The sequence below is a fragment of the Salvelinus alpinus genome, chromosome 7, assembly GCF_045679555.1.
Source record: "Salvelinus alpinus chromosome 7, SLU_Salpinus.1, whole genome shotgun sequence".
In the NCBI taxonomy this organism is placed as follows: Eukaryota; Metazoa; Chordata; class Actinopteri; order Salmoniformes; family Salmonidae; genus Salvelinus; species Salvelinus alpinus.
In genome coordinates this window covers 54274018-54295284 of record NC_092092.1, presented here as the reverse complement: position 1 = coordinate 54295284, position 21267 = coordinate 54274018, and the positions used below count along the sequence as shown (strand labels likewise).

The window sequence follows — 21267 nt, the reverse complement described above, 5'->3', positions numbered from 1 at the left end:
ATGTTGACTGACAGGTGGAGGTGAGAGAAGGAGATCAGACTAATCTAACTGTCAATAAAGCTAATGCCAATTGAATGAATGTAACACAAAGGAGAAAGTTAGGAGTGGAGCAGGCAAACATTCACATAGGCTAACACACGCACACCTAAATACATAATGACCACACACATACAAACGCTTCAGGCTCTATTCATAGAGCCCATTCACTCAACTTCAATTCAAATAGACTGTTTTAATTCGCTGAGGTAAGCCTATATGCCATTGACATAGGCTAACATGTACAAATATCCTGATGAAGCATGGAACGAATGAAATAACAATATGTTTGATGAAAAGGAAGAATCACAGAGATAGAAATTAGTTGTGACAAGTTCGAGTCTCGTGCTTCCAACGACTCCTTCAAGTTTAGCCGATGCGTCAACTTGGTGAATCACCAGGAGAATAACTAAAGAAAGGAGGAAAAGGATGGGAGGGGGAAAGGAGGGGGGCAGAAAAACGTTCGCCCTCCTTACAAAAACCCTCCGCCGTCAGTCAGTCTGTCACACAGACCACACACCCGTCAAGTCTGCGGACCGTCAAAGTCAGCCAGGCGGATTTTGTGCGCACACCTCGGCTTTTATAAACAGCGACCCACCGGTAGAATTCGGCGTTAGCGATGTTTTTGATCAATTCACAAATGTTTAATTAGAGAGCGTGTAAAGTTCCATGGACATAGGATTCAGAATATGTTTTTTTTCAAGAGAAGATACTTCAAGTTAGACTAATCAAGGAAAAATTTTAGTTTATGGAGAAAAGTTTTGGAAAAGGTTAAATCAACAACAGAGATACGAATTCATCATTACGGAATTAGTCCAGTAATCTTTGGAGAAAGTCTGGCTGATTTAATCAGTGCGCGCCGAAAGGAAATAAAGGATATTGCGAAAATTAAAAATGCATTTTGAAGGTAAGTCCCAGTAAAAATGATCACGTGTAAATATCTTCCACAATAACATTCTTATAAAAATTTGCATTTATTTATTATAATGATGATTATTCTAATTATTATAGTAATGGTTATTATTATTGCATATTTAATATTTGAATATCCTGAACCGATGGCTTTTACAAATTAATATTTTACAAAGCATACCAGTGGCATTTCTGTTATTTGATCATGTTTTTATTATTCACAGTAGAGATTCCCAGTTAGTTGTATATTTTGGATAATAATAACATGATGACCAAGGGGAATTTGCACTTCGTTTGCTGCACCACTTTTCTCAAACTTCTAATTCAATTTCAATAGATATGAATCGTGAATATTTTTAGATAAGTGTAGAAATCCCTCCTCAAATATAGAAAATTGTAATAACATTAGCATATTCACAAGACAACAAATACTTAGAACACATTTCTATGAGAATACAGAATCATTATAGTAGATTAACTTTTGTCTGCAGATATCACAAACAAAATACAATGACCTCCAAAGAAATGCTCTAATGGCACATTGTACGTTTTGTTACAAAAAAATGGAACAAATATTGAGATAAAATGTGATAAAAAGGGCCCCTTTTATAGACGTGACATATCTATATCAAAACATATACAATTTTCGCTTAGAAAACGTCCTTGTTCTATTTAAAAAAGGAAGTTACAGTGTAGGACATTAAGGAGGCAATTTGATCTGAATGTAAGTTTTTACAAGCTTGTAGAAATGAGTTCTAGTGTGTGTGTGTGAGTGTGTGCGTGTGTGTGCGTGTGTGTGTGTGCATGCGTGAATGGAAAGTTTCCTTCATTGTAAAAAATGGCTTTGGTTGAGAGGGGTCAGGGGCAGCTCAAGCCCTTGTCTAGTTAGCTGTCACTGATATGAGAAAGTACATGATTCACGTTAGTCAGGGTGTGAGAACACACACACACACACACACACACACACACACACACACACACACACACACACACACCCACACACACACACACACACACACACACACACACACACACACACACACACACACACACACCCACACACACACACACACACACCTGCCCTTTGGGACAGCTTGTGCGGCTGCTGTTCCATGTCTGTGAAAGGGGGAAATGGAAAGGGAGGTGAAACATTGTGTGCCGAAATGATGCTAAAAGCATTAAAACAAAAGAATAGTAGGCTGAAGAAGACCCCCCCTCTCTCTTTCTCTCCCTGCCTCCTCTTCCACACTTTCAGGTGGTCTTCAATAAAGAGTGGTTAAAATAACTAACCCCCCCATACAACTCATTCAATAGCACTTATATAACTAAAGCACTTGAAACAAACTCAAGTTGTCTCAGATACTTTGAGCAAACAAAGAATATAAACCACAACTTCAAAAAACAAAACATATTGCCTTTGACCTCTCTCTCTCTCTCTTTCCTTCTCTCTCTCTCTCTTTCATCCCTATTTCCTTCTCTCTCTCTCTCTTTCATCCCTCTTTCCTTCTCTCTCTCTCTCTTTCATCCCTCTTTCCTTCTCTCTCTCTCTCTTGCTCTCTCTCTCTCTTTCATCCCTCTTTCCTTCTCTCTCTCTTGCTCTCTTGCTCTCTCTCTCTCTCTCGCTCTCTCTCTCTCTCTCTCTCTCTCTCTCTCTCTCTCTCTCTCTCAATTAGAATTTAAGGGTCTTTATTGGCATGGGAAACATATATTTATATTGCCAAAGCAAGTGAAATAGATAACCTGTCGCTCTCTCTCTCTTTCTCTCCCTCCCTTTTTCTCTCTCTGACACACACACACTTCATATTATGGCTGTAAGGGTCAATTAGTGTCGGGACTTTAGATAACAGTGTTTGTGTCCGTGCGCTGTGACACCAGAGCATATCCACTCTTTTCAACGGCTCAAACCCACGCCTGGATCTAGAGCAGAGAGACAGAGGAATACAAGAGAAAGCAGAGAGAAAGAGAGAAGGAAAGAGGGATGAAAGAGAGAGAGATTGACCCTTAACATCCTTTACTCAACCCCATCCTTGACTCTTTGTGTGTGAGAGAGGGAGAGATAAAAAGAGAGAGTGAGAGAAAGAAAGCGATTGAGTAAGAGAAGGAGAAAGTGGTGTTGCAGGGTTAATGCAGTACAGATTCCCTATTGACAGGAGTTAGCAGCACCCAGAGGGAAAGAGAGAGAGGGAAAGAGCGAGGGAGAGGGGGAATGATATAAAATGAGTTGGTCACGCTTTGAACAGTTACACATGCTGTTTACATTTTTCCCAAATTAACATGGCCCCTCGCTCACCAAACGCCCTTACCATCTCTCTCTCTCTCTCTCTTGCTCTCTCTCTCTCTCTTTCTTTCTTTCTTTCTCTCTTTCTCTCTCTCTCTCTGCCTTTCCCATACTCTCTCTTATCCAAGTCCCTTTGCTCCCTCTCTTCCTCTCTGATTCTCTCTACCTCCCTCTCTTTATGTCTGTCTGTCTCTCACTGTCTCCTTCAGGACCCCCCATCCCTCCTCCTTCCTCTCCTCTCCCCCTTCTCTGATTTTCTAAAGCAGAGACAGACCGGATAAATTGAATGGAAGGCTCTTGTATGTTTTTTTTTTTTGCTTATTTATTTTTTAAGAGTAAGCCGGGGGTGGGGAGTTAGGCAGAGCAGGGGGAGGTAAATTAGAAACCGAAGTCTGAACGTCTGAAACTCTGAAAAAAGGAAGGAAGAATGCAAAGAGGTAGATGGAAGGGATGAGGGAAGCAAATTAGAGAAAGAAAGAGAGGAAGGCAATTAGGTATAGAAGAAAGGAGAACTGAAATAGAAGAGGGAGGTTTGAGGGTTCAAAGAGGGAAAGAACGAGAGGGACCAATAAGTGAACATGGAAGGAAAGAAAGAGAAATAGAGGAAGCTAATATTGATCGTTAACGGTGGATGTAAAACTGAGAACGAACAGAGTGTAATAAAAGCAACCGTAAGAACAATTAAAGGCATATTTTTCTGGGAAGGAGAATAAGAGAGGGAATAAACACATGCAGGTTGGCTTTTATTGTCATGAATCTTGCCAGAGAAATCTGTCACAAGCTGGCATAAACAGATGTTATCATACTTCGGAAATCTCTTGCGTAGTTTTTAAATAAAGGAATACCCAGCCAGCGGTCCCAGTTGAGTGGTGTTCATTCTAATGATAGACACAAGGAAGCACACTAGATGTGGAGGACAACAGTATGTTGATGGCTGTAGATTCGTCTGTTAGAATGGAAATAACTGTGAATTAGCAGGGAGCTAATGCAACCATTACAATTAGATCATGCTAGCTAACTCACTCTTACAGCAAGAACATACAAAAGCACATCACAGGATGCCCCAAATATCTAACAGGTACCGTACACCTATATATGCACATCAGGACATGTACTGTACATAGTCAACTCGTACATGTTATAAATATGAAAATAGAATATAGTGTTTCAGATCGCCACCTACCGCTTGCTTATCAATATCAGACTGGGAATAATTGACGTTCGCAATCTCCCCCTATCTGCAAGTGTAACCAATGGTATAACACCTTTTATTTTTCCTTTTATTTTTTATTTAAACTTTATTTAACTAGGCAAGTCAATTAAACCTCTTAAGGATCTGACCCTTGTTTTTCAATTTTCTAACCAATTTTTTATTTACAATGACGGCCTACCAAGAGGCAAAAGGCCTCTTGGGGGACGGGGGCTGGGGGCTGGGATAAAAAAATACAAATAATGTAGGACAAAACACACATCACGGCAAGAGAGACACCACAACACTACATAAAGAGCGACCTAAGACAAACACATAACATGGCAGCAACAACCTAATTGATATGTAAATTCAACAAACCAATAAGATTACATAAATATGAAATACATAATGCCTAACCCTAACCTTAAATTAAGACTAAAATAGCTAATTTGAGTTTTCATTAATTTTTACGATATAGCCAATTTTGACTTTGCAGCTGGCCCATCTATCAGAAATCGCTTAGGTCTGCCTCCAGGGCAAGATTCATGACAATAAACGTCAACCTGCTAAACAAATGGAGAGAAAAAGAGAGAAATACAATCAGAAAGAGAGAAACACAATTATAAAAAGAGAGCACATAGAGTTTGTTGGAAGCAATAAATAGTGAGGGTTTTGTTGTAAACCTAAAATGGTATTGTATATTTTATTCCTCTCTTTATTTCCCCTTTGTTTTTCTGTCATTGATGTTCTTTGGCAATCCAGGGTGCATTCCATGCCAAGTAGATCAAGTAGAATTTCAATATGAACTCCAAGAAGATATCTCCAGGGATAAGAGATGGGAAGAGTATGTGTGTGTGTTTGTGTGTGTGCGTGCATATGCATGTGTGTGTGCGTCAACATGTGTGTGTGAGTGTGTGCATATGCCCACGCACATGTACAGTGCCTTCAGAAACTCCCCACATCCCTTGACTTTTTCCACATTTTGTTGTATTACAGCCTGAATTTTAAATTGATTAAATGTAGATTTTTCTGTCACTGGGCTACACACAATAAAGTGGAATTATGTTGATTTTTTTTTTTTTTTACAAATTAATAAAAAATTTAATGCTGAAATGTCTCGAGTCAAAAATTATTCAACCCCTTTTCTATGGCAAGCTTAAATAAGTTCAGGAGTAAACATGTGCTTAGCAAGTCCCATAATAAGTTGCTTAGCATAATAGTGTTTAACATGATTTTTGATTGACTACCTCATTTCTGTACCCCACACATACAATTATCTGTAAGGTCCCTCAGTCGAGCAGTGAATTTCAAACAGAGATTCAACCACAAAGACCAGGGAGGTTTTACAATGCCTCGCAAAGAAGAGCACCTATTGGCTGAAGGGTAAAAAAAAAAAAGCAGACATTGAATATCGCTCTGAGCATGGTGAAGTTATTAATTACACTTTGGATGGTGTATCAATGCACCCAATCACTACAAAGATACAGGCGTCCTTCCTAACTCAGTCACCGGAGAGGAAGGAAACCGTTCAGGGATTTCACCATGAGGTCAATGGTGACTTTGAAGCATTGACAGAGTTTAATGGCGGTGATAGGAGAAAACTGAGGATGGGTCAACAACATTGTAGTCACTCCACAAAACTAACCTAATTGACAGAGTGAGAAGAAGGAAGCCTGTACAGAATGCAAATATTTCAAACATATATCCTGTTTGTAGTAAGGCACTTAAGTAAAACTGCAAAAAATGTGGCAAAGCAAGTCACTTTTTGTCCTGATTGCAAAGTGTTATGTTTGTGGCAAATCCAATACACCACATTAAGGAGTACTGCTCCTTATATTTTTAAGCATAGTGGTGGCTGCATCATGTTATGGATATGCTTGTAATTGTTAAGGACCATGGAGTTTTTCAGGATAAAAAATAAATGGAATGGAGCTAAGCACAGGCAAAATCCTAGAGGAATACCTGGTTCAGACTGCTTTCCACCAGACACTAAGGACAATAACTAAAACACAAGGCCAAATCTACACTGTAGTTGCTTACAAAGAAGACAGTGAATGTTCCCGAGTGACCGAGTTACAATTTTGACTTAAATCTGATTTCAAATCTATGGCAAGACTTGAAAATGGTTGTCTAGAAATGATCAACAACCAACTTGAATGAGCTTGAAGAATTTTGAAAAGAATAATAGGCAAATATTGTACAATCCAGGTGTGCAAAGCTCTTAGAGACTTACCCAGAAAGACTCACAGCTGTAATCGCTGCCAAAAATTCGAACATGTATTGTGTGAAGGGGTGTGAATACTTATGTATGTGAGATATTTCTGTATTTCATTTTCAATAAATTTGCTGACATTTCTAAAAACATGTTTTCACTTTGTCAATTATGGGGTACTGTGTGTAGATGGGAGAGAGAAACAAATCAATTGAATCCATTTTGAATTCAGCCAGTAACACAACAAAATGTGGAATAAGTCAAATGGTATGAATCATTTCTAAAGGCACTGCACATGGGTTTCAAAAGATGGGTGCATTGGTCCTTGTGTGTGTTCGTGTGTCCATGTGTGTGCATATGTGATGTGTGTGTGTGTGTGTTGAGTTAGTAAAGGAATGCACGTTTGATTAAGTACAGACTGCACATAAATCTGTGCTCTTAACTGTACGCAGGCACACAACATCGACCCTGACCCTGGCTACCCCTCCCCCTCCCTCCCTGCGGCCTATACGCATGTTACTGTCCAGCCAGCCAGGGTACCATTGTGTGTGTGTGTGTGTGTGTGTGTGTGTGTGTGTGTGTGTGTGTGTGTGTGTGTGTGTGTGTGTGTGTGTGTGTGTGTGTGTGTGTGTGTGTGTGTGTGTGTGTGTGTGTGTGTGTGCGTGCGTGCACAAAACCGCCTTATTTTATGGTGAAATAGACTTTTCCTCAGGTACTAAATCTGGATTTCAGAATTGATAGAACAGAATAGAACAGAATAAACAGAATAGAATTTAACAAATAGAACCGAATAGAACAGAACAGAAATTGAACAGAATTGAACAGAATTGAACAGAATAGAATAGAACAGAACAGAACAGAACATAATAGAACAGAATAGAATTTAAGAGAATAGAACAGAAAAGAATTGAACAGAATAGAACAGAATAGAATTTAACAGAATAGAACAGAATTGAACAGAATTTAATCTAACAGAATAGAACAGAATAGAACAGAACAGAATTGAACAGAATAGAAAATACAGAATAGAACAGAATAGAACATAATATAGAAAGTCCTGTTGAATATGTCTGAGATGTGTATAATCCATTATAGCATGGACCCATGCTTCGCCGTGCCTCGGTCCCTGCCCGTCTGGTATATGTTAGCCAGATGACAGTAAATATGCTAACCAGCAAGCGCAGGACAGCCTTCCATCCAGTCCTATGTGATCTAACGTCATCATACATATAGCTGATTGCAAGTCCACGAAGACCGGCCCCTGTGCCCTGACTTTAAACTTTGAACCCTAACCCCAATCTTCAATCCCAACCGACCCCAGACTTGAAACTATGAGCGAAACCTCAACCCTTAACTTCATATCAAGTCCCATAAACGTTGTCTTACAGCTGGCAGCCATAAGATTGTGCAATGTTTTAAATGTAGATCCGCGATCAAACGATAGATCAATCTCACATGATTTAGAGAAAGGAGAACTGTGTAGGCACACACACACGCACGCACGCACGCACGCACGCACGCACACACACACACACACACACACACACACACACACACACACACACACACACACACACACACACACACACACACACACACACACACACACACACACACACACACACACACACACAGATCATGAGGAATCCTGTGTTACTGTAATATAATTTCCCCTGTGAGAATGTTCTGGCTTCACCCTGGCCTGTGGAGTGTGTTCCTAGTGTTCTTACTGCCAGGTACTGTTCCCTGCTCCCTGAACAGAAGACTGAGGGCTTTGGCTGTAGGTTATCATAACCTTTATCATCCACAGTGAAATTCTCATTCTACAGAAGACGCCTGTGCATCAAAATGGCATTCGGCCAGACTGCATTGCATTTAGCATTAAAACACATGCAAAGTCAAGTGTACCAGCTGTGTGTTTGGAAGTTACCTAGATTCGGTCGTTTCTGTAGAAAGGGTGGTCTCAGAGTTGGTTTCGGTGTCCAGAGTAAAAGAAAGTTGAGAGTAAAAACTTGAGGTTTGAGGTGTTTTTAGAAGTGTTGTTTTTACCTGTGTCTGTACTGTATCTGTCCAAGTTCCAAGGGAGAGTTGGTGAGCTGCTGAGTTGAGTTCGAAATATTAAGGTGTGTCAGGTGTTGAGGTTTTGTGATTGAAAGGAGTCGACATGTTTCGCTGTGACTGTTCAATTCATTCAGATGAAAGGTGTGAAGGCGTGTTAAGGAGTAATATGTTGAAAGTGATGACGTTAGGAAGTCTCTTCTGTAGCGGAAAATGGTGTTGACTCTTTTAGGTCCTGACATGTTTAGTTAGTTCTGAGAGGAACAAGGTGTCCACGGGGCAACATGATGGAGGGGAGAAAGAGGGAGTGAAAAGACGGAGTGATAGAGTGAGAGAGAGAACACTAAATACTGATAATAGACTTCCGAAGAGGAGAAGAAAGAGAGGGGGAGTAAAGGCAGAGAACCAAGAACCCAGAGACTTTCTACAAATAGATGGGAAGAAGGACAGAAAGGAAGAGAGGAAATGAGAAACAAAGAGGGATAATGCAGGATTGAGAAAGACATTAGACAGAGTGGAGTAAGGGGTTGAGAGAGTGAGAGCGAGGGAGAAGGAGAGAGAGAGAGATGGATTGGATATACAGAGAGAGGAGGAGGGGGATGGATGGATGGATGTGGGAACACATCCTGTACAGAACATATTTCACACCTGTTGAACAGCAGCTTGTTTAAGACCCATAATTACACAGAACCATGCCTTGCTGTCTGTCTGCCTGTCAGGCTGGAAGACAGAGAGAGACAGGGACCATGAAGAAAACATGCATGGTGGAGGAATGCAAAAAGAGAACGAGTATAGGGAGGACAAAAAGGTTATTGGAAAGCAATGGGCAAAAGTGAATAAGAGAGAGGGAAGAGAGGTGTGTGGCAACAAGATGGAGAAAGAGATGGAAAGAGAGAGAAAGAGAGAGAAGAATGGATACAATGAGAATTTGTGGGAGGTCCTGGGGGCGGGCAGACAGACAGACAGACAGACAGACAGACAGACAGACAGACGAAGAGGGGTCTCTGTGTGTACTCTGTCTCTCAGTGGCTCTACGGGACAGGGAAGTGGACAGGCACTGAGCTCTCCGCCATTGACACAGATCATTTGGCCACCATTTTCCCTGTGTGGTGCTGGAAGAGAGGGCCTTAAAAGGGTCCGCACATTAGCCACCCTTGGTCGCTTCCAAGACACACACATCACACACACACACACACACACATGCATACACGCACATACACGCACACATGCTCTAACGTACACGCTCACTCATATAAGCAGGCACGCACGACTAACTTTAAGCACACACACGCACACCGATGTATATCAAATACAAAACAACACATAATCATGCACATATGCGTACGAATGCAAATTGACAAGCACTCACATACCACATAAACACTTTTACAACACCAACCTAAACACAAGCAAATGAAGGAATATAAGAGACAAAGGCATGCATTCACTACAAACGCACACTCACACAAATACACATATACAGTGCCCAGTGAAAGTCCACACACCCCTTGCACAGTCTTCACATTTTGCTGCCGTTAAAATGACGTCCAGAAAGGGATCACGTTTGATGTTTTTCCCTACAGATCTACACAACCTACAACCTCCAAAGTGAAAGAAAGTTTGAGGTCATCTACAGAGCAGCCATTGATGGAAAATCCCGACTATCCAATTGGCGGGACCTTTCAGCATTTTTCTTTCACTTTGAAAATGTGCAGTAGGTTGTGTAGATCGATAGGAAAAACATGTAATGTAATCCCTTTTAAGATTTCATTTTAAAGGGATACTTCAGGATTTTGGAATGAAGCCCTTTATCTACTTCCCCAGAGTCAGATGAACTCGTGGATAACATTGTTATGTCTCTGTGTCCAGCAAGAAGGAAGTTCGAGATAGTTTGCGAGCCAATGCTAACTAGCGTTAGCACAGTGACTGGACATCTATTGCTATAGACTTCCAGTCATTGCGCAACTAGCAATTTTTCTTGTGCTTGTCAGCAATTTCCTTCAAACTGCACACCGATACATAAAAATGGTATCCACGAGTTAATCTGACTCTCTCACACACACACACACACACAAATCCCGAAGTATCCTTTTAAAGCTGCAAAATGTGATCTGCGCAAGGGGTGTGTAGACTTTCACTAGCGACTGTGATGCTGATAATAAAGTAATCCACATGCTTCAATATCTCTGTACTGATTTGAGTGCTTGTGTGTGTGCATTCCTACCTTCATGACGTGCGTAATTGTATGAGTGTGTGTGCGTGCATGTGAGTGTTATTGTGTGTGAGGACTATATCGAACTTTTGTGAGTGTAATGTTTACTGATCATTTTTTGTTTATTATCTATTTCACTGGTTTTGGCAATGTAAACATATGTTTCCTACGCCAATAAAGCCCTTTGAATTGAAATTGAATTGAGAGAGGGAGAGAGAGAATGTGTGCCACCTGCTACCCCTTTAACTGTCACAAAGCTGGTCATACGTGAGAGGAGGGAGGCACATTGCAGAAATGCTATGGGGATGTGGTAGTGGTCGTGAATACTATGGAGCTAGTCATGGTGATGTGGTAGTGAACACCTATGGAGCTAGTCATGGTGATGTAGTAGTGAATACTATGGAGCTAGTCATGGTGATGTGGTAGTGAACACTATGGAGCTAGTCATGGTGATGTGGTAGTGAACACTATGGAGCTAGTCATGGTGATGTGGTAGTGGTAGTGAACACTATGGAGCTAGTCATGGTGATGTGGTAGTGAACAATATGGAGCTAGTCATGGTGATGTGGTAGTGAACACTATGGAGCTAGTCATGGTGATGTGGTAGTGAACACTATGGAGCTAGTCATGGTGATGTGGTAGTGAACACTATGGAGCTAGTCATGGTGATGTGGTAGTGAACACTATGGAGCTAGTCATGGTGATGTGGTAGTGAACACTATGGAGCTAGTCATGGTGATGTAGTAGTGAACACTATGGAGTTAGTCATGGTGATGTGGTAGTGAACACCATGGAGCTAGTCATGGTGATGTGGTAGTAAATACTATCGAACTAGTCATGGTGATGTAGTAGTGAACACTATGGAGCTAGTCATGGTGATGTGGTAGTGAACACTATGGAGCTAGTCATGGTGATGTGGTAGTGAACAATATGGAGCTAGTCATGGTGATGTGGTAGTGAACACTATGGAGCTAGTCATGGTGATGTGGTAGTGAACACTATGGAGCTAGTCATGGTGATGTGGTAGTGAACACTATGGAGCTAGTCATGGTGATGTAGTAGTGAACACTATGGAGCTAGTCATGGTGATGTAGTAGTGAACACTATGGAGCTAATCATGGTGATGTAGTAGTGAACACTATGGAGCTAGTCATGGTGATGTAGTAGTGAACACTATGGAGCTAGTCATGGTGATGTGGTAGTGAACACTATGGAGCTAGTCATGGTGATGTGGTAGTGGTAGTGAACACTATGGAGCTAGTCATGGTGATGTGGTAGTGAATACTATGGAGCTAGTCATGGTGATGTAGTAGTGAACACTATGGAGCTAGTCATGGTGATGTGGTAGTGAACACTATGGAGCTAGTCATGGTGATGTGGTAGTGAACACTATGGAGCTAGTCATGGTGATGTGGTAGTGAACACTATGGAGCTAGTCATGGTGATGTGGTAGTGAACACTATGGAGCTAGTCATGGTGATGTGGTAGTGAACACTATGGAGCTAGTCATGGTGATGTGGTAGTGAACACTATGGAGCTAGTCATGGTGATGTGGTAGTGAACACCTATGGAGCTAGTCATGGTGATGTAGTAGTGAACACTATGGAGCTAGTCATGGTGATGTAGTAGTGAATACTATGGAGCTAGTCATGGTGATGTGGTAGTGGTAGTGAACACTATGGAGCTAGTCATGGTGATGTGGTAGTGGTAGTGAACACTATGGAGCTAGTCATGGTGATGTGGTAGTGAACAATATGGAGCTAGTCATGGTGATGTGGTAGTGAACACTATGGAGCTAGTCATGGTGATGTGGTAGTGAACACTATGGAGCTAGTCATGGTGATGTGGTAGTGAACACTATGGAGCTAGTCATGGTGATGTGGTAGTGAACACTATGGAGCTAGTCATGGTGATGTAGTAGTGAACACTATGGAGCTAGTCATGGTGATGTGGTAGTGAACAATATGGAGCTAGTCATGGTGATGTGGTAGTGAACACTATGGAGCTAGTCATGGTGATGTGGTAGTGAACACTATGGAGCTAGTCATGGTGATGTGGTAGTGAACACTATGGAGCTAGTCATGGTGATGTAGTAGTGAACACTATGGAGCTAGTCATGGTGATGTAGTAGTGAACACTATGGAGCTAATCATGGTGATGTAGTAGTGAACACTATGGAGCTAGTCATGGTGATGTGGTAGTGAACACTATGGAGCTAGTCATGGTGATGTGGTAGTGAACACTATGGAGCTAGTCATGGTGATGTGGTAGTGGTAGTGAACACTATGGAGCTAGTCATGGTGATGTGGTAGTGAATACTATGGAGCTAGTCATGGTGATGTAGTAGTGAACACTATGGAGCTAGTCATGGTGATGTGGTAGTGAACACTATGGAGCTAGTCATGGTGATGTGGTAGTGAACACTATGGAGCTAGTCATGGTGATGTGGTAGTGAACACTATGGAGCTAGTCATGGTGATGTGGTAGTGAACACTATGGAGCTAGTCATGGTGATGTGGTAGTGAACACTATGGAGCTAGTCATGGTGATGTGGTAGTGAACACTATGGAGCTAGTCATGGTGATGTAGTAGTGAACACTATGGAGCTAGTCATGGTGATGTGGTAGTGAACACTATGGAGCTAGTCATGATGATGTAGTAGTGAACACTATGGAGCTAGTCATGATGATGTAGTAGTGAACACTATGGAGCTAGTCATGATGATGTGGTAGTGAACACTATGGAGCTAGTCATGGTGATGTGGTAGTGGTAGTGAACACTATGGCGCTAGTCATGGTGATGTGGTAGTGAACAATATGGAGCTAGTCATGGTGATGTGGTAGTGGTAGTGAACACTATGGAGCTAGTCATGGTGATGTGGTAGTAGTAGTGAAAACTATGGAGCTAGTCATGGTGATGTGGTAGTGAACACTATGGAGCTAGTCATGGTGATGTGGTAGTGAACAATATGGAGCTAGTCATGGTGATGTGGTAGTGAACACTATGGAGCTAGTCATGGTGATGTGGTAGTGGTAGTGAACACTATGGAGCTAGTCATGGTGATGTGGTAGTGAACACTATGGAGCTAGTCATGGTGATGTGGTAGTGAACACTATGGAGCTAGTCATGGTGATGTGGTAGGGAACACTATGGAGCTAGTCATGGTGATGTGGTAGTGAACACTATGGAGCTAGTCATGGTGATGTGGTAGTGAATACTATGGAGCTAGTCATGGTGATGTGGTAGTGAACACTATGGAGCTAGTCATGGTGATGTGGTAGTGGTAGTGAACACTATGGAGCTAGTCATGGTGATGTGGTAGTGAACACTATGGAGCTAGTCATGGTGATGTAGTAGTGAACACTATGGAGCTAGTCATGGTGATGTAGTAGTGAACACTATGGAGCTAGTCATGGTGATGTAGTAGTGAACACTATGGAGCTAGTCATGGTGATGTAGTAGTGAACACTATGGAGCTAGTCATGGTGATGTAGTAGTGAACACTATGGAGCTAGTCATGGTGATGTAGTAGTGAACACTATGGAGTTAGTCATGGTGATGTGGTACTGAACACAATGGAGCTAGTCATGGTGATGTAGTAGTGAACACTATGGAGCTAGTCATGGTGATGTAGTAGTGAACACTATGGAGTTAGTCATGGTGATGTAGTAGTGAACACAATGGAGCAGGTCATGGTGATGTAGTAGTGAACACTATGGAGCTAGTTATGGTGATGTAGTAGTGAACACTATGGAGCTAGACATGAGTGAAGTTTTATTTGAGCCCAGAGAAAACATTCGACGGCAGGAACTTCTAAAATTAGATTGAAGCGGAAACGCTGTTGTGGCAGTTAGATTACTTAGATTTGCCAATATTTAAACAGACAAGGCTATCACCATAGAGACAAAGAAATAAACGGTAAAATTGTTAAAATTCTCATAAATATTTTGAAGGTGCTCTTATCGAAGTTGAGTTTGATTGTCATGGTAACAAGGTGATGGTGAGAGTGCTGATAGACTCACATCAGCTGACAGCAAGTTGCAGATCAAATAAGGCAAAATTCTGCCAATTGAAATACCTCAGTGATATTATAATTCTATGACTGTTGATAGTACACGAATACAACGCCTTGTGTGGTTTTAATCTTCAACAGATACTGATCTTATCCTCTGATTGGTTTCTTCCCCAGTCCATCACATTCAGCACGTCCTGCTATTGGCTGCAGCCGTGACTTCGGTCCAGGTCCCAGACCCCTCCTTCAGCCTGTCCAATGAGAGGACTTCGATTGAGAGGACGTATGAGCTGACCAAGTACCTGGAGCATCAGCTGAGAGAGATAAAGGACACCTATGTGAGTACTGTGACTGTATATAGATACTGTGTTGAAGAACATTTATGTTGGAGCATGTCAATGTTTCATTCCACAAGTATTTGAATTCAACACATATTTGAGAAGCCTGTTTCCATTCTGTTTCTGCTCCAGCCAACCCCTTGGTCTTTGCCATGGGGAGTTTGCTAAAACAGAAACAGACTGGCACCCAGACTTGTGTTTGAGCATAACCAATCCATGTCTGAATTCACATGTTGGATTAAATATTCCTTCTCTCCCTCCCACTCCCTCTTTCCATACCCGCTCTTGACTGCCTCTTTCCCCCCTCTGCTCATCCTCCATCTCCTCCTTCTGTTTCTCCTCCCATCCCCCCTTCCCTCCCTCAGTTATCCTACCTGGGCCCGCCGTTCAGTGACCCAGACTTCTCCCCTCCACGGCCCAACAGCACAGCCCTGTCCTTACCTAGCGCCGCCACCCGTCTGGAGCTGTGGCGGGGCCTGGAGAACCGTGCAAGGCTGGCCCAGAACCAGAGGGCTTACTCTGTTCTCCTGGGGGCGGTGAGGGAGCTGGCCCGCTCCACCCTCTGCCCCTACCTCCAGAGCTCCCTGCTGCACTTTTCTACAGGCCTGGACGGTCTGCTAGGGTCTATATCAGGCCTCATGAACACGCTGGGGTATTCCCTGCCTCCTGCTGGGATTGAGGTGCAGTACCCACGTAGGGGCACAGGGGGCGATGGAGAGGCGACGGGACGCAGGCCAGCTCCACTTATGAGTCAGGATCTCTATAAGACAGGGGCGGGGATGGGGGTGGGACCAAGGAGGCATCCCATTGATGATCAGAGGGGTGCTGGGACCACCAGAGGTCTGGTGAGAGGACAAAAGGAGGAGAGCACCAGGAGAGAAATGACGGAGAGAAAGAGGGAGCGAGAGAAGGATAGAGGGAGGGGAAGGGAGGGGAGGAGAGCGGAGGTGACAGGGGCTGCGGTTAGGAGCGTGGGATCGAGGCAGGAGGGGAGAGGGGAGCGAGGGAGGAAAGGGAGGAAGAGACACTCAGAGGATTGGGAGGGGGCCAGTGAAGACAGGGAAGAGGAGGAAGAGTTGGAGAGAGAGGGAGGGAGGGAGAGATGGGGGAGGAGGAGGAGGCTGCTGAGTGTTTCAGAGGAAGGAGAGAGAAAAGTGAAGCAGGGTCCACTGGAGTCTGACGCCAGAGTCACTCTGTCCTTCTCAGACAGACAGACCTTCCCACAACAACAACTCCTAAACAACAATAACAATAACAACTACGACAACGACAATCTCAACAGCTACAACTTCAACTACCACCCCCAGAACAAAGACCGAGCCAGAGAGGCGGATGCAGAAAACAGGGTGACAGAGGAGGAACATTACATCATCAGAGAGTCTGCATCCCTCCTCTCCTCCTCTCAGTCCCTACATCCCCAGCGCCGATCCCCTCGCTCCTTATTCTCCCCCACCCTCCACCCCCCCCTCTCCCTCTTCTACCCGTTTGGCACGGGGACAGGGGAGGGACACACCCTGTTGTCAGAACCAGTGCCCCTGTCATTGAGGAGGGGTCCCCCCCTGCTGCCGCCCCCTCCCCTGTCCCCCCTCCTGTCCTCCTCCCCTCTGCTGGCGGTGCGGCCGGCGCTCAACGACTTCTCCAGGAAGGTGGAGGGCTTCTGGGTACTGAGGGAGCTGCAGAGCTGGCTGTGGCGCTCCGCCAAGGACTTCAACCGCCTTAAGAAGAGACTTAGAGTCTGACAGACTGAGAGAGGACACACACACACACACACACACACACACACACACACACACACACACACACACACACACACACACACACACACACACACACACACACACACACACACACACACAGCCTGAGAGAACACACACAAACAGAGACATGCCCACGCATAGAACCTGAGATAGAAAAACACACACCTTGCGAGCGGGCACACACACACTATCACACAAACAGTGTTGGAATACCTAGCTTGTGATGAACCATGGAAAAGGGAGGGGCTTTCTGGCCAGACATCAGCCTGGGCACAGTGGCACATCCGGGGATGGAAATGGACCAATTGTCTGTGTCTCTGTGTGGACAATATGAGCACTGTCAGCAATGACATGACATCATGACATAGCAGGTCATTGATCCGCCATTGGAACTGATTTACTGGACGTAACGCCTCACATACTGGACATAAAGGTGGTAGTCAAGCAGATAGACAGTCATGTCATTGACCGAGAACTTAATTCAGAACCACAGTGAATCACGAGACATTAATCTTCGCCCAGGGAGGAAGAAAGAGTTATGAATGGAGAAAGACAAAGAGAAGAAGAGGGAGAGGAAATGACAGGATGGAGAGAGGGTAGAAAGAGGGAGTGAGTGGGAGAGAGAGAGAGAGAGAGAAAAGGGGAGTCTGAGTCAGGGGCTGACCGTTGGAGACGGGGCTGTGGGGGTTGCTGAGTAATCAGAGATCTGCTGACCCTTACAGCAACCCTGCATAGAGACCCACCGGACAGGCACAGTAGCATCAAACACACACACACACACACACACACACACACACACACACACACACACACACACACACACACACACACACACACACACACACACACACACACACACACACACACACACACACACACACACACACACACACACACACACATACACACACACACACACACACACACACACACACACACACACACATTTCCAGGTGTACCAGTCATTTGTGAATTGGCCAACTGTTTTTACATAGAGTTGTTGATACTTTCAACTTTGGAATGGGCATCTCAGTCTTTCGCTTCGCTTGCTTCAGCCAAATGCAACACAAAATCCCTAACCTTGGCATGGTGTGGTTTCTTTACAGCAGATCTGGGACCTGTACAGTACCGTCCAACAATGTGTATGTATAGAGTTTAGCTTTAGATTATATCTATGATATTTATTGAAGATGTTTTATTTATTTTCTTGTGTGAATAATACGGTTCTTTATCATGTTGGAGATGAAAGAGAATCAAATATGAGCTTTTGTACTGAGATGAATGTTATTGGTCATTTGGGTAGTGAGGTTGTTTTTGAACGTTATGGTTTTGACTGGGTTGGTTTGGGTGAGGGGTACAACTGAAAGATGTGGAAGGGGGTGCATTTCCCAAAACAAAGAGCGACTCACATTCATCAAAAACAAGAGGCGGGGAATGAAAGAGTTTTATTTGTCTGTCTTGACAAAATTTATGATCCATCTTTTTCTTTCCTCTCTCCCCTTCCCCCCATCATCCCTCCCGCTCTGTTTTCCATCCAATTATCTCACGCATCTCGTCTTCCCAAAAGTATCCCTCTAACCTGCCTTGTAACAGACAGAGCTTAGGAGCATAAACACACAGGTACAAACACAACCCTTTAACACCCCCCCCCCTGTCTCTTTCTGTCTCTTTCTGTCTCTCTTTCTCTCTCTCTCTCTCTCTCTCTCTCTCTCTCTCTCTCTCTCTCTCTCTCTCTCTCTCTCTCTCTCTCTCTCTCTCTCTTTCTTTCTTTCTTTCTTTCTTTCTTTCTCTCTCTCTCTCTCTCTCTCTCTCTCTCTCTCTCTCTCTCTCTCTCTCTCTCTCTCTCTCTCTCTCTCTCTCTCTCTCTCTCTCTCTCTCTCTCTCTCTCTCTCTCTCTCTCTCTCAATTCAATTTCAATGTAAGGGCTTTATTGGCATGAGGAACATATGTTAACATTGCCAAAGCAAGTGAAGTGGATAATAAACAAAAGTGAAATAAACAATAAAAAATAAACTCTCTGTCTGTCTGTCTGTCTGTCTGTCTGTCTGTCTGTCTGTCTGTCTGTCTGTCTGTCTGTCTGTCTGTCTGTCTGTCTGTCTGTCTGTCTGTCTGTCTGCCTGCCTGCCTGCCTGTCTGTCTGTCTGTCTGTCTGTCTGTCTGTCTGTCTGTCTGTCTGTCTGTCTGTCTGTCTGTCTGTCTGTCTGTCTGTCTGTCTGTCTGTCTGTCTGTCTCTCTCTCTCTCTCTCTCTCTCTCTCTCTCTCTCTCTCTCTCTCTCTCTCTCTCTCTCTCTCTCTCTCTCTCTCTCTCTCTCTCTCTCTCTCTCTCTCTCTCTCTCTCTCTCTCTCTCTCTCTCTCTCTCTCTCTCTCTCTCTCTCTCTCTCTCATTCCCATCACACATTTTCTCCTTCTCTTTCTCCACCTCTCTATACTTTTTCCTCAGGCTGGAAATTAAGGGATCAATGAAGATCCCACTCTTTTCACCTGCAAGCTGCACACCTGGACTGAACCATTTCCCAACCCCCGACACACACACACACACACACACACACACACACACACACACACACACACACACACACACACACACACACACACACACACACACACACACACACACACACACACACACACACACACACACACGTCCAAACTCCCACACAGAGACACAGAGGGATTTTTCTTGTTGTTGTTGTTGTATTTATTATGGATCCTTATTCTTCCTGGGGTCCAGCAAAATTAACACAGTAATACAATTTTAAAAACATTACAATACATTCACAACAGATTTCACAACACATGAAGTGTGTTCCCTCAGGCCCCTACTCTACTTCTACATATAGTACCAGTCAAAAGTTTGGACACACCTACTCATTCCAGGGTTTTTCTTTATTTTTACTATTTTCTACATTGTAGAATAATAGTGAAGACTTCAAAACTCGGAAATAACACATATGGAATCACGTAGTAACCAAAAAAGTGTTAAACAAATCAAAATATATGTTATATTGAGATTCTTCAAAGTAGCCACCCTTTCCCTTGATGACAGTTCTTGGCATTTTCTACACTGTCAAAAAAATATATGTTTACTACATGATTCCATATGTGTTATTTCAGAGTTTTGAAGTCTTCACTATTATTCTACAATGTAGAAAATAGTTAAATAAATAAAAACCGTTGAATGAGTAGGTGTGTCCAAATTTTTGACTGGTACTGTATCTACAACATAAAATCCATGTGTACGTGTACAGTGCCTTACAAAAGTATTCATCCCCTTGGCGTTTTTCCTATTTTGTTGCATTACAACCTGTAATTTAAATAGATTTAATGGACATACACAAAATAGTCCAAATTAGTGAAGTGAAATTGAAAAATAATTTGATTAGAAAATGTCTAAAAAATAAAAAACGGAAAAGTGGTGCATGCATATCTATTCACCCTCTTCAGGGTTGGGTTATAAAAAAATATCCAGAACTTTGAACATCCCACGGAGCACCATTAAATCCATTATTAAAAAATGGGGGAAAAAATGGCACCACAACAAACCTGCCAAGAGAGGGCTGCCCACCAAAACTCACGGACCAGGTAACGATGGCATTAATCAGAGAGGCAACAAAGAGACCAAAGATAACCCCGAAGGAGCTGCAAGCTCAACAGCGGAGATTGGAGTATCTGTCTATAGGACCACTTTAAGCTGTGCACTCTACAGAGCTGGGCTTTATGGAAGAGTGGCCAGAAAAAAGCCATTGCTTAAAGGAAAAAATAAGCAAACACGCTTGGTGTTCACCAAAAGGCATGTGGGAGACTCCCCAAACATATGGAAGAAGGTACTCTGGTCAGATGAGACTAAAATTGAGCTTTTTGGCCATCAAGGAAAAAACTCTATGTCTGGCGCAAACCCAACACTCCTCATCACCCCGAGAACACCATCCCCACAGTGAAGCATAGTGGTGGCAGCATCATGCTGTGGGGATGTTTTTCATCGGCAGGGACTGGGAAACTGGTCAGAATTGAAGGAATGATGGATGACACTAAATACAGGGAAATTCTTGAGGGAAACCTGTTTCAGTCTTCCAGAGATTTGAGACTGGGACGGAGGATCACCTTCCAGCAGGACAATGACCCTAAGCAGACTACTAAAGCAACACGGGGAAACATTTAAATGTCTTTGAATGGCCTAGTCAAAGCCCAGACCTTAATCCAATTGAGAATCTGTAGTATGACTTAAAGATGGCTGTACACCAACTTGAAGGAGCAAGGAG

At 43.2% G+C, this 21267-nt stretch overlaps 1 protein-coding gene across 1 annotated transcript; it reads left to right on the top strand.

Annotated features, from left to right (window-relative positions):
- The first annotated feature begins 550 nt into the window (after nucleotides 1-550).
- LOC139581889 (uncharacterized) lies at nucleotides 551-18970 on the top strand. The gene is made up of 3 exons (XM_071412095.1): nucleotides 551-943; nucleotides 15090-15250; nucleotides 15616-18970. Exons 1-3 carry the CDS (start codon nucleotides 931-933, stop codon nucleotides 16987-16989), a joined length of 1548 nt encoding a protein of 515 aa, XP_071268196.1. The 5' UTR covers nucleotides 551-930; the 3' UTR covers nucleotides 16990-18970.
- Nucleotides 18971-21267: the final 2297 nt, after the last annotated feature.

What these genes read in the sequence shown, in the direction of transcription:
- LOC139581889 (XM_071412095.1), top strand. An exon ending in GAGAGATAAAGGACACCTAT is followed by an intron (nt 15,251 to 15,615) that starts GTGAGTACTGTG and finishes TCCCTCCCTCAG; the next exon opens with TTATCCTACCTGGGCCCGCC.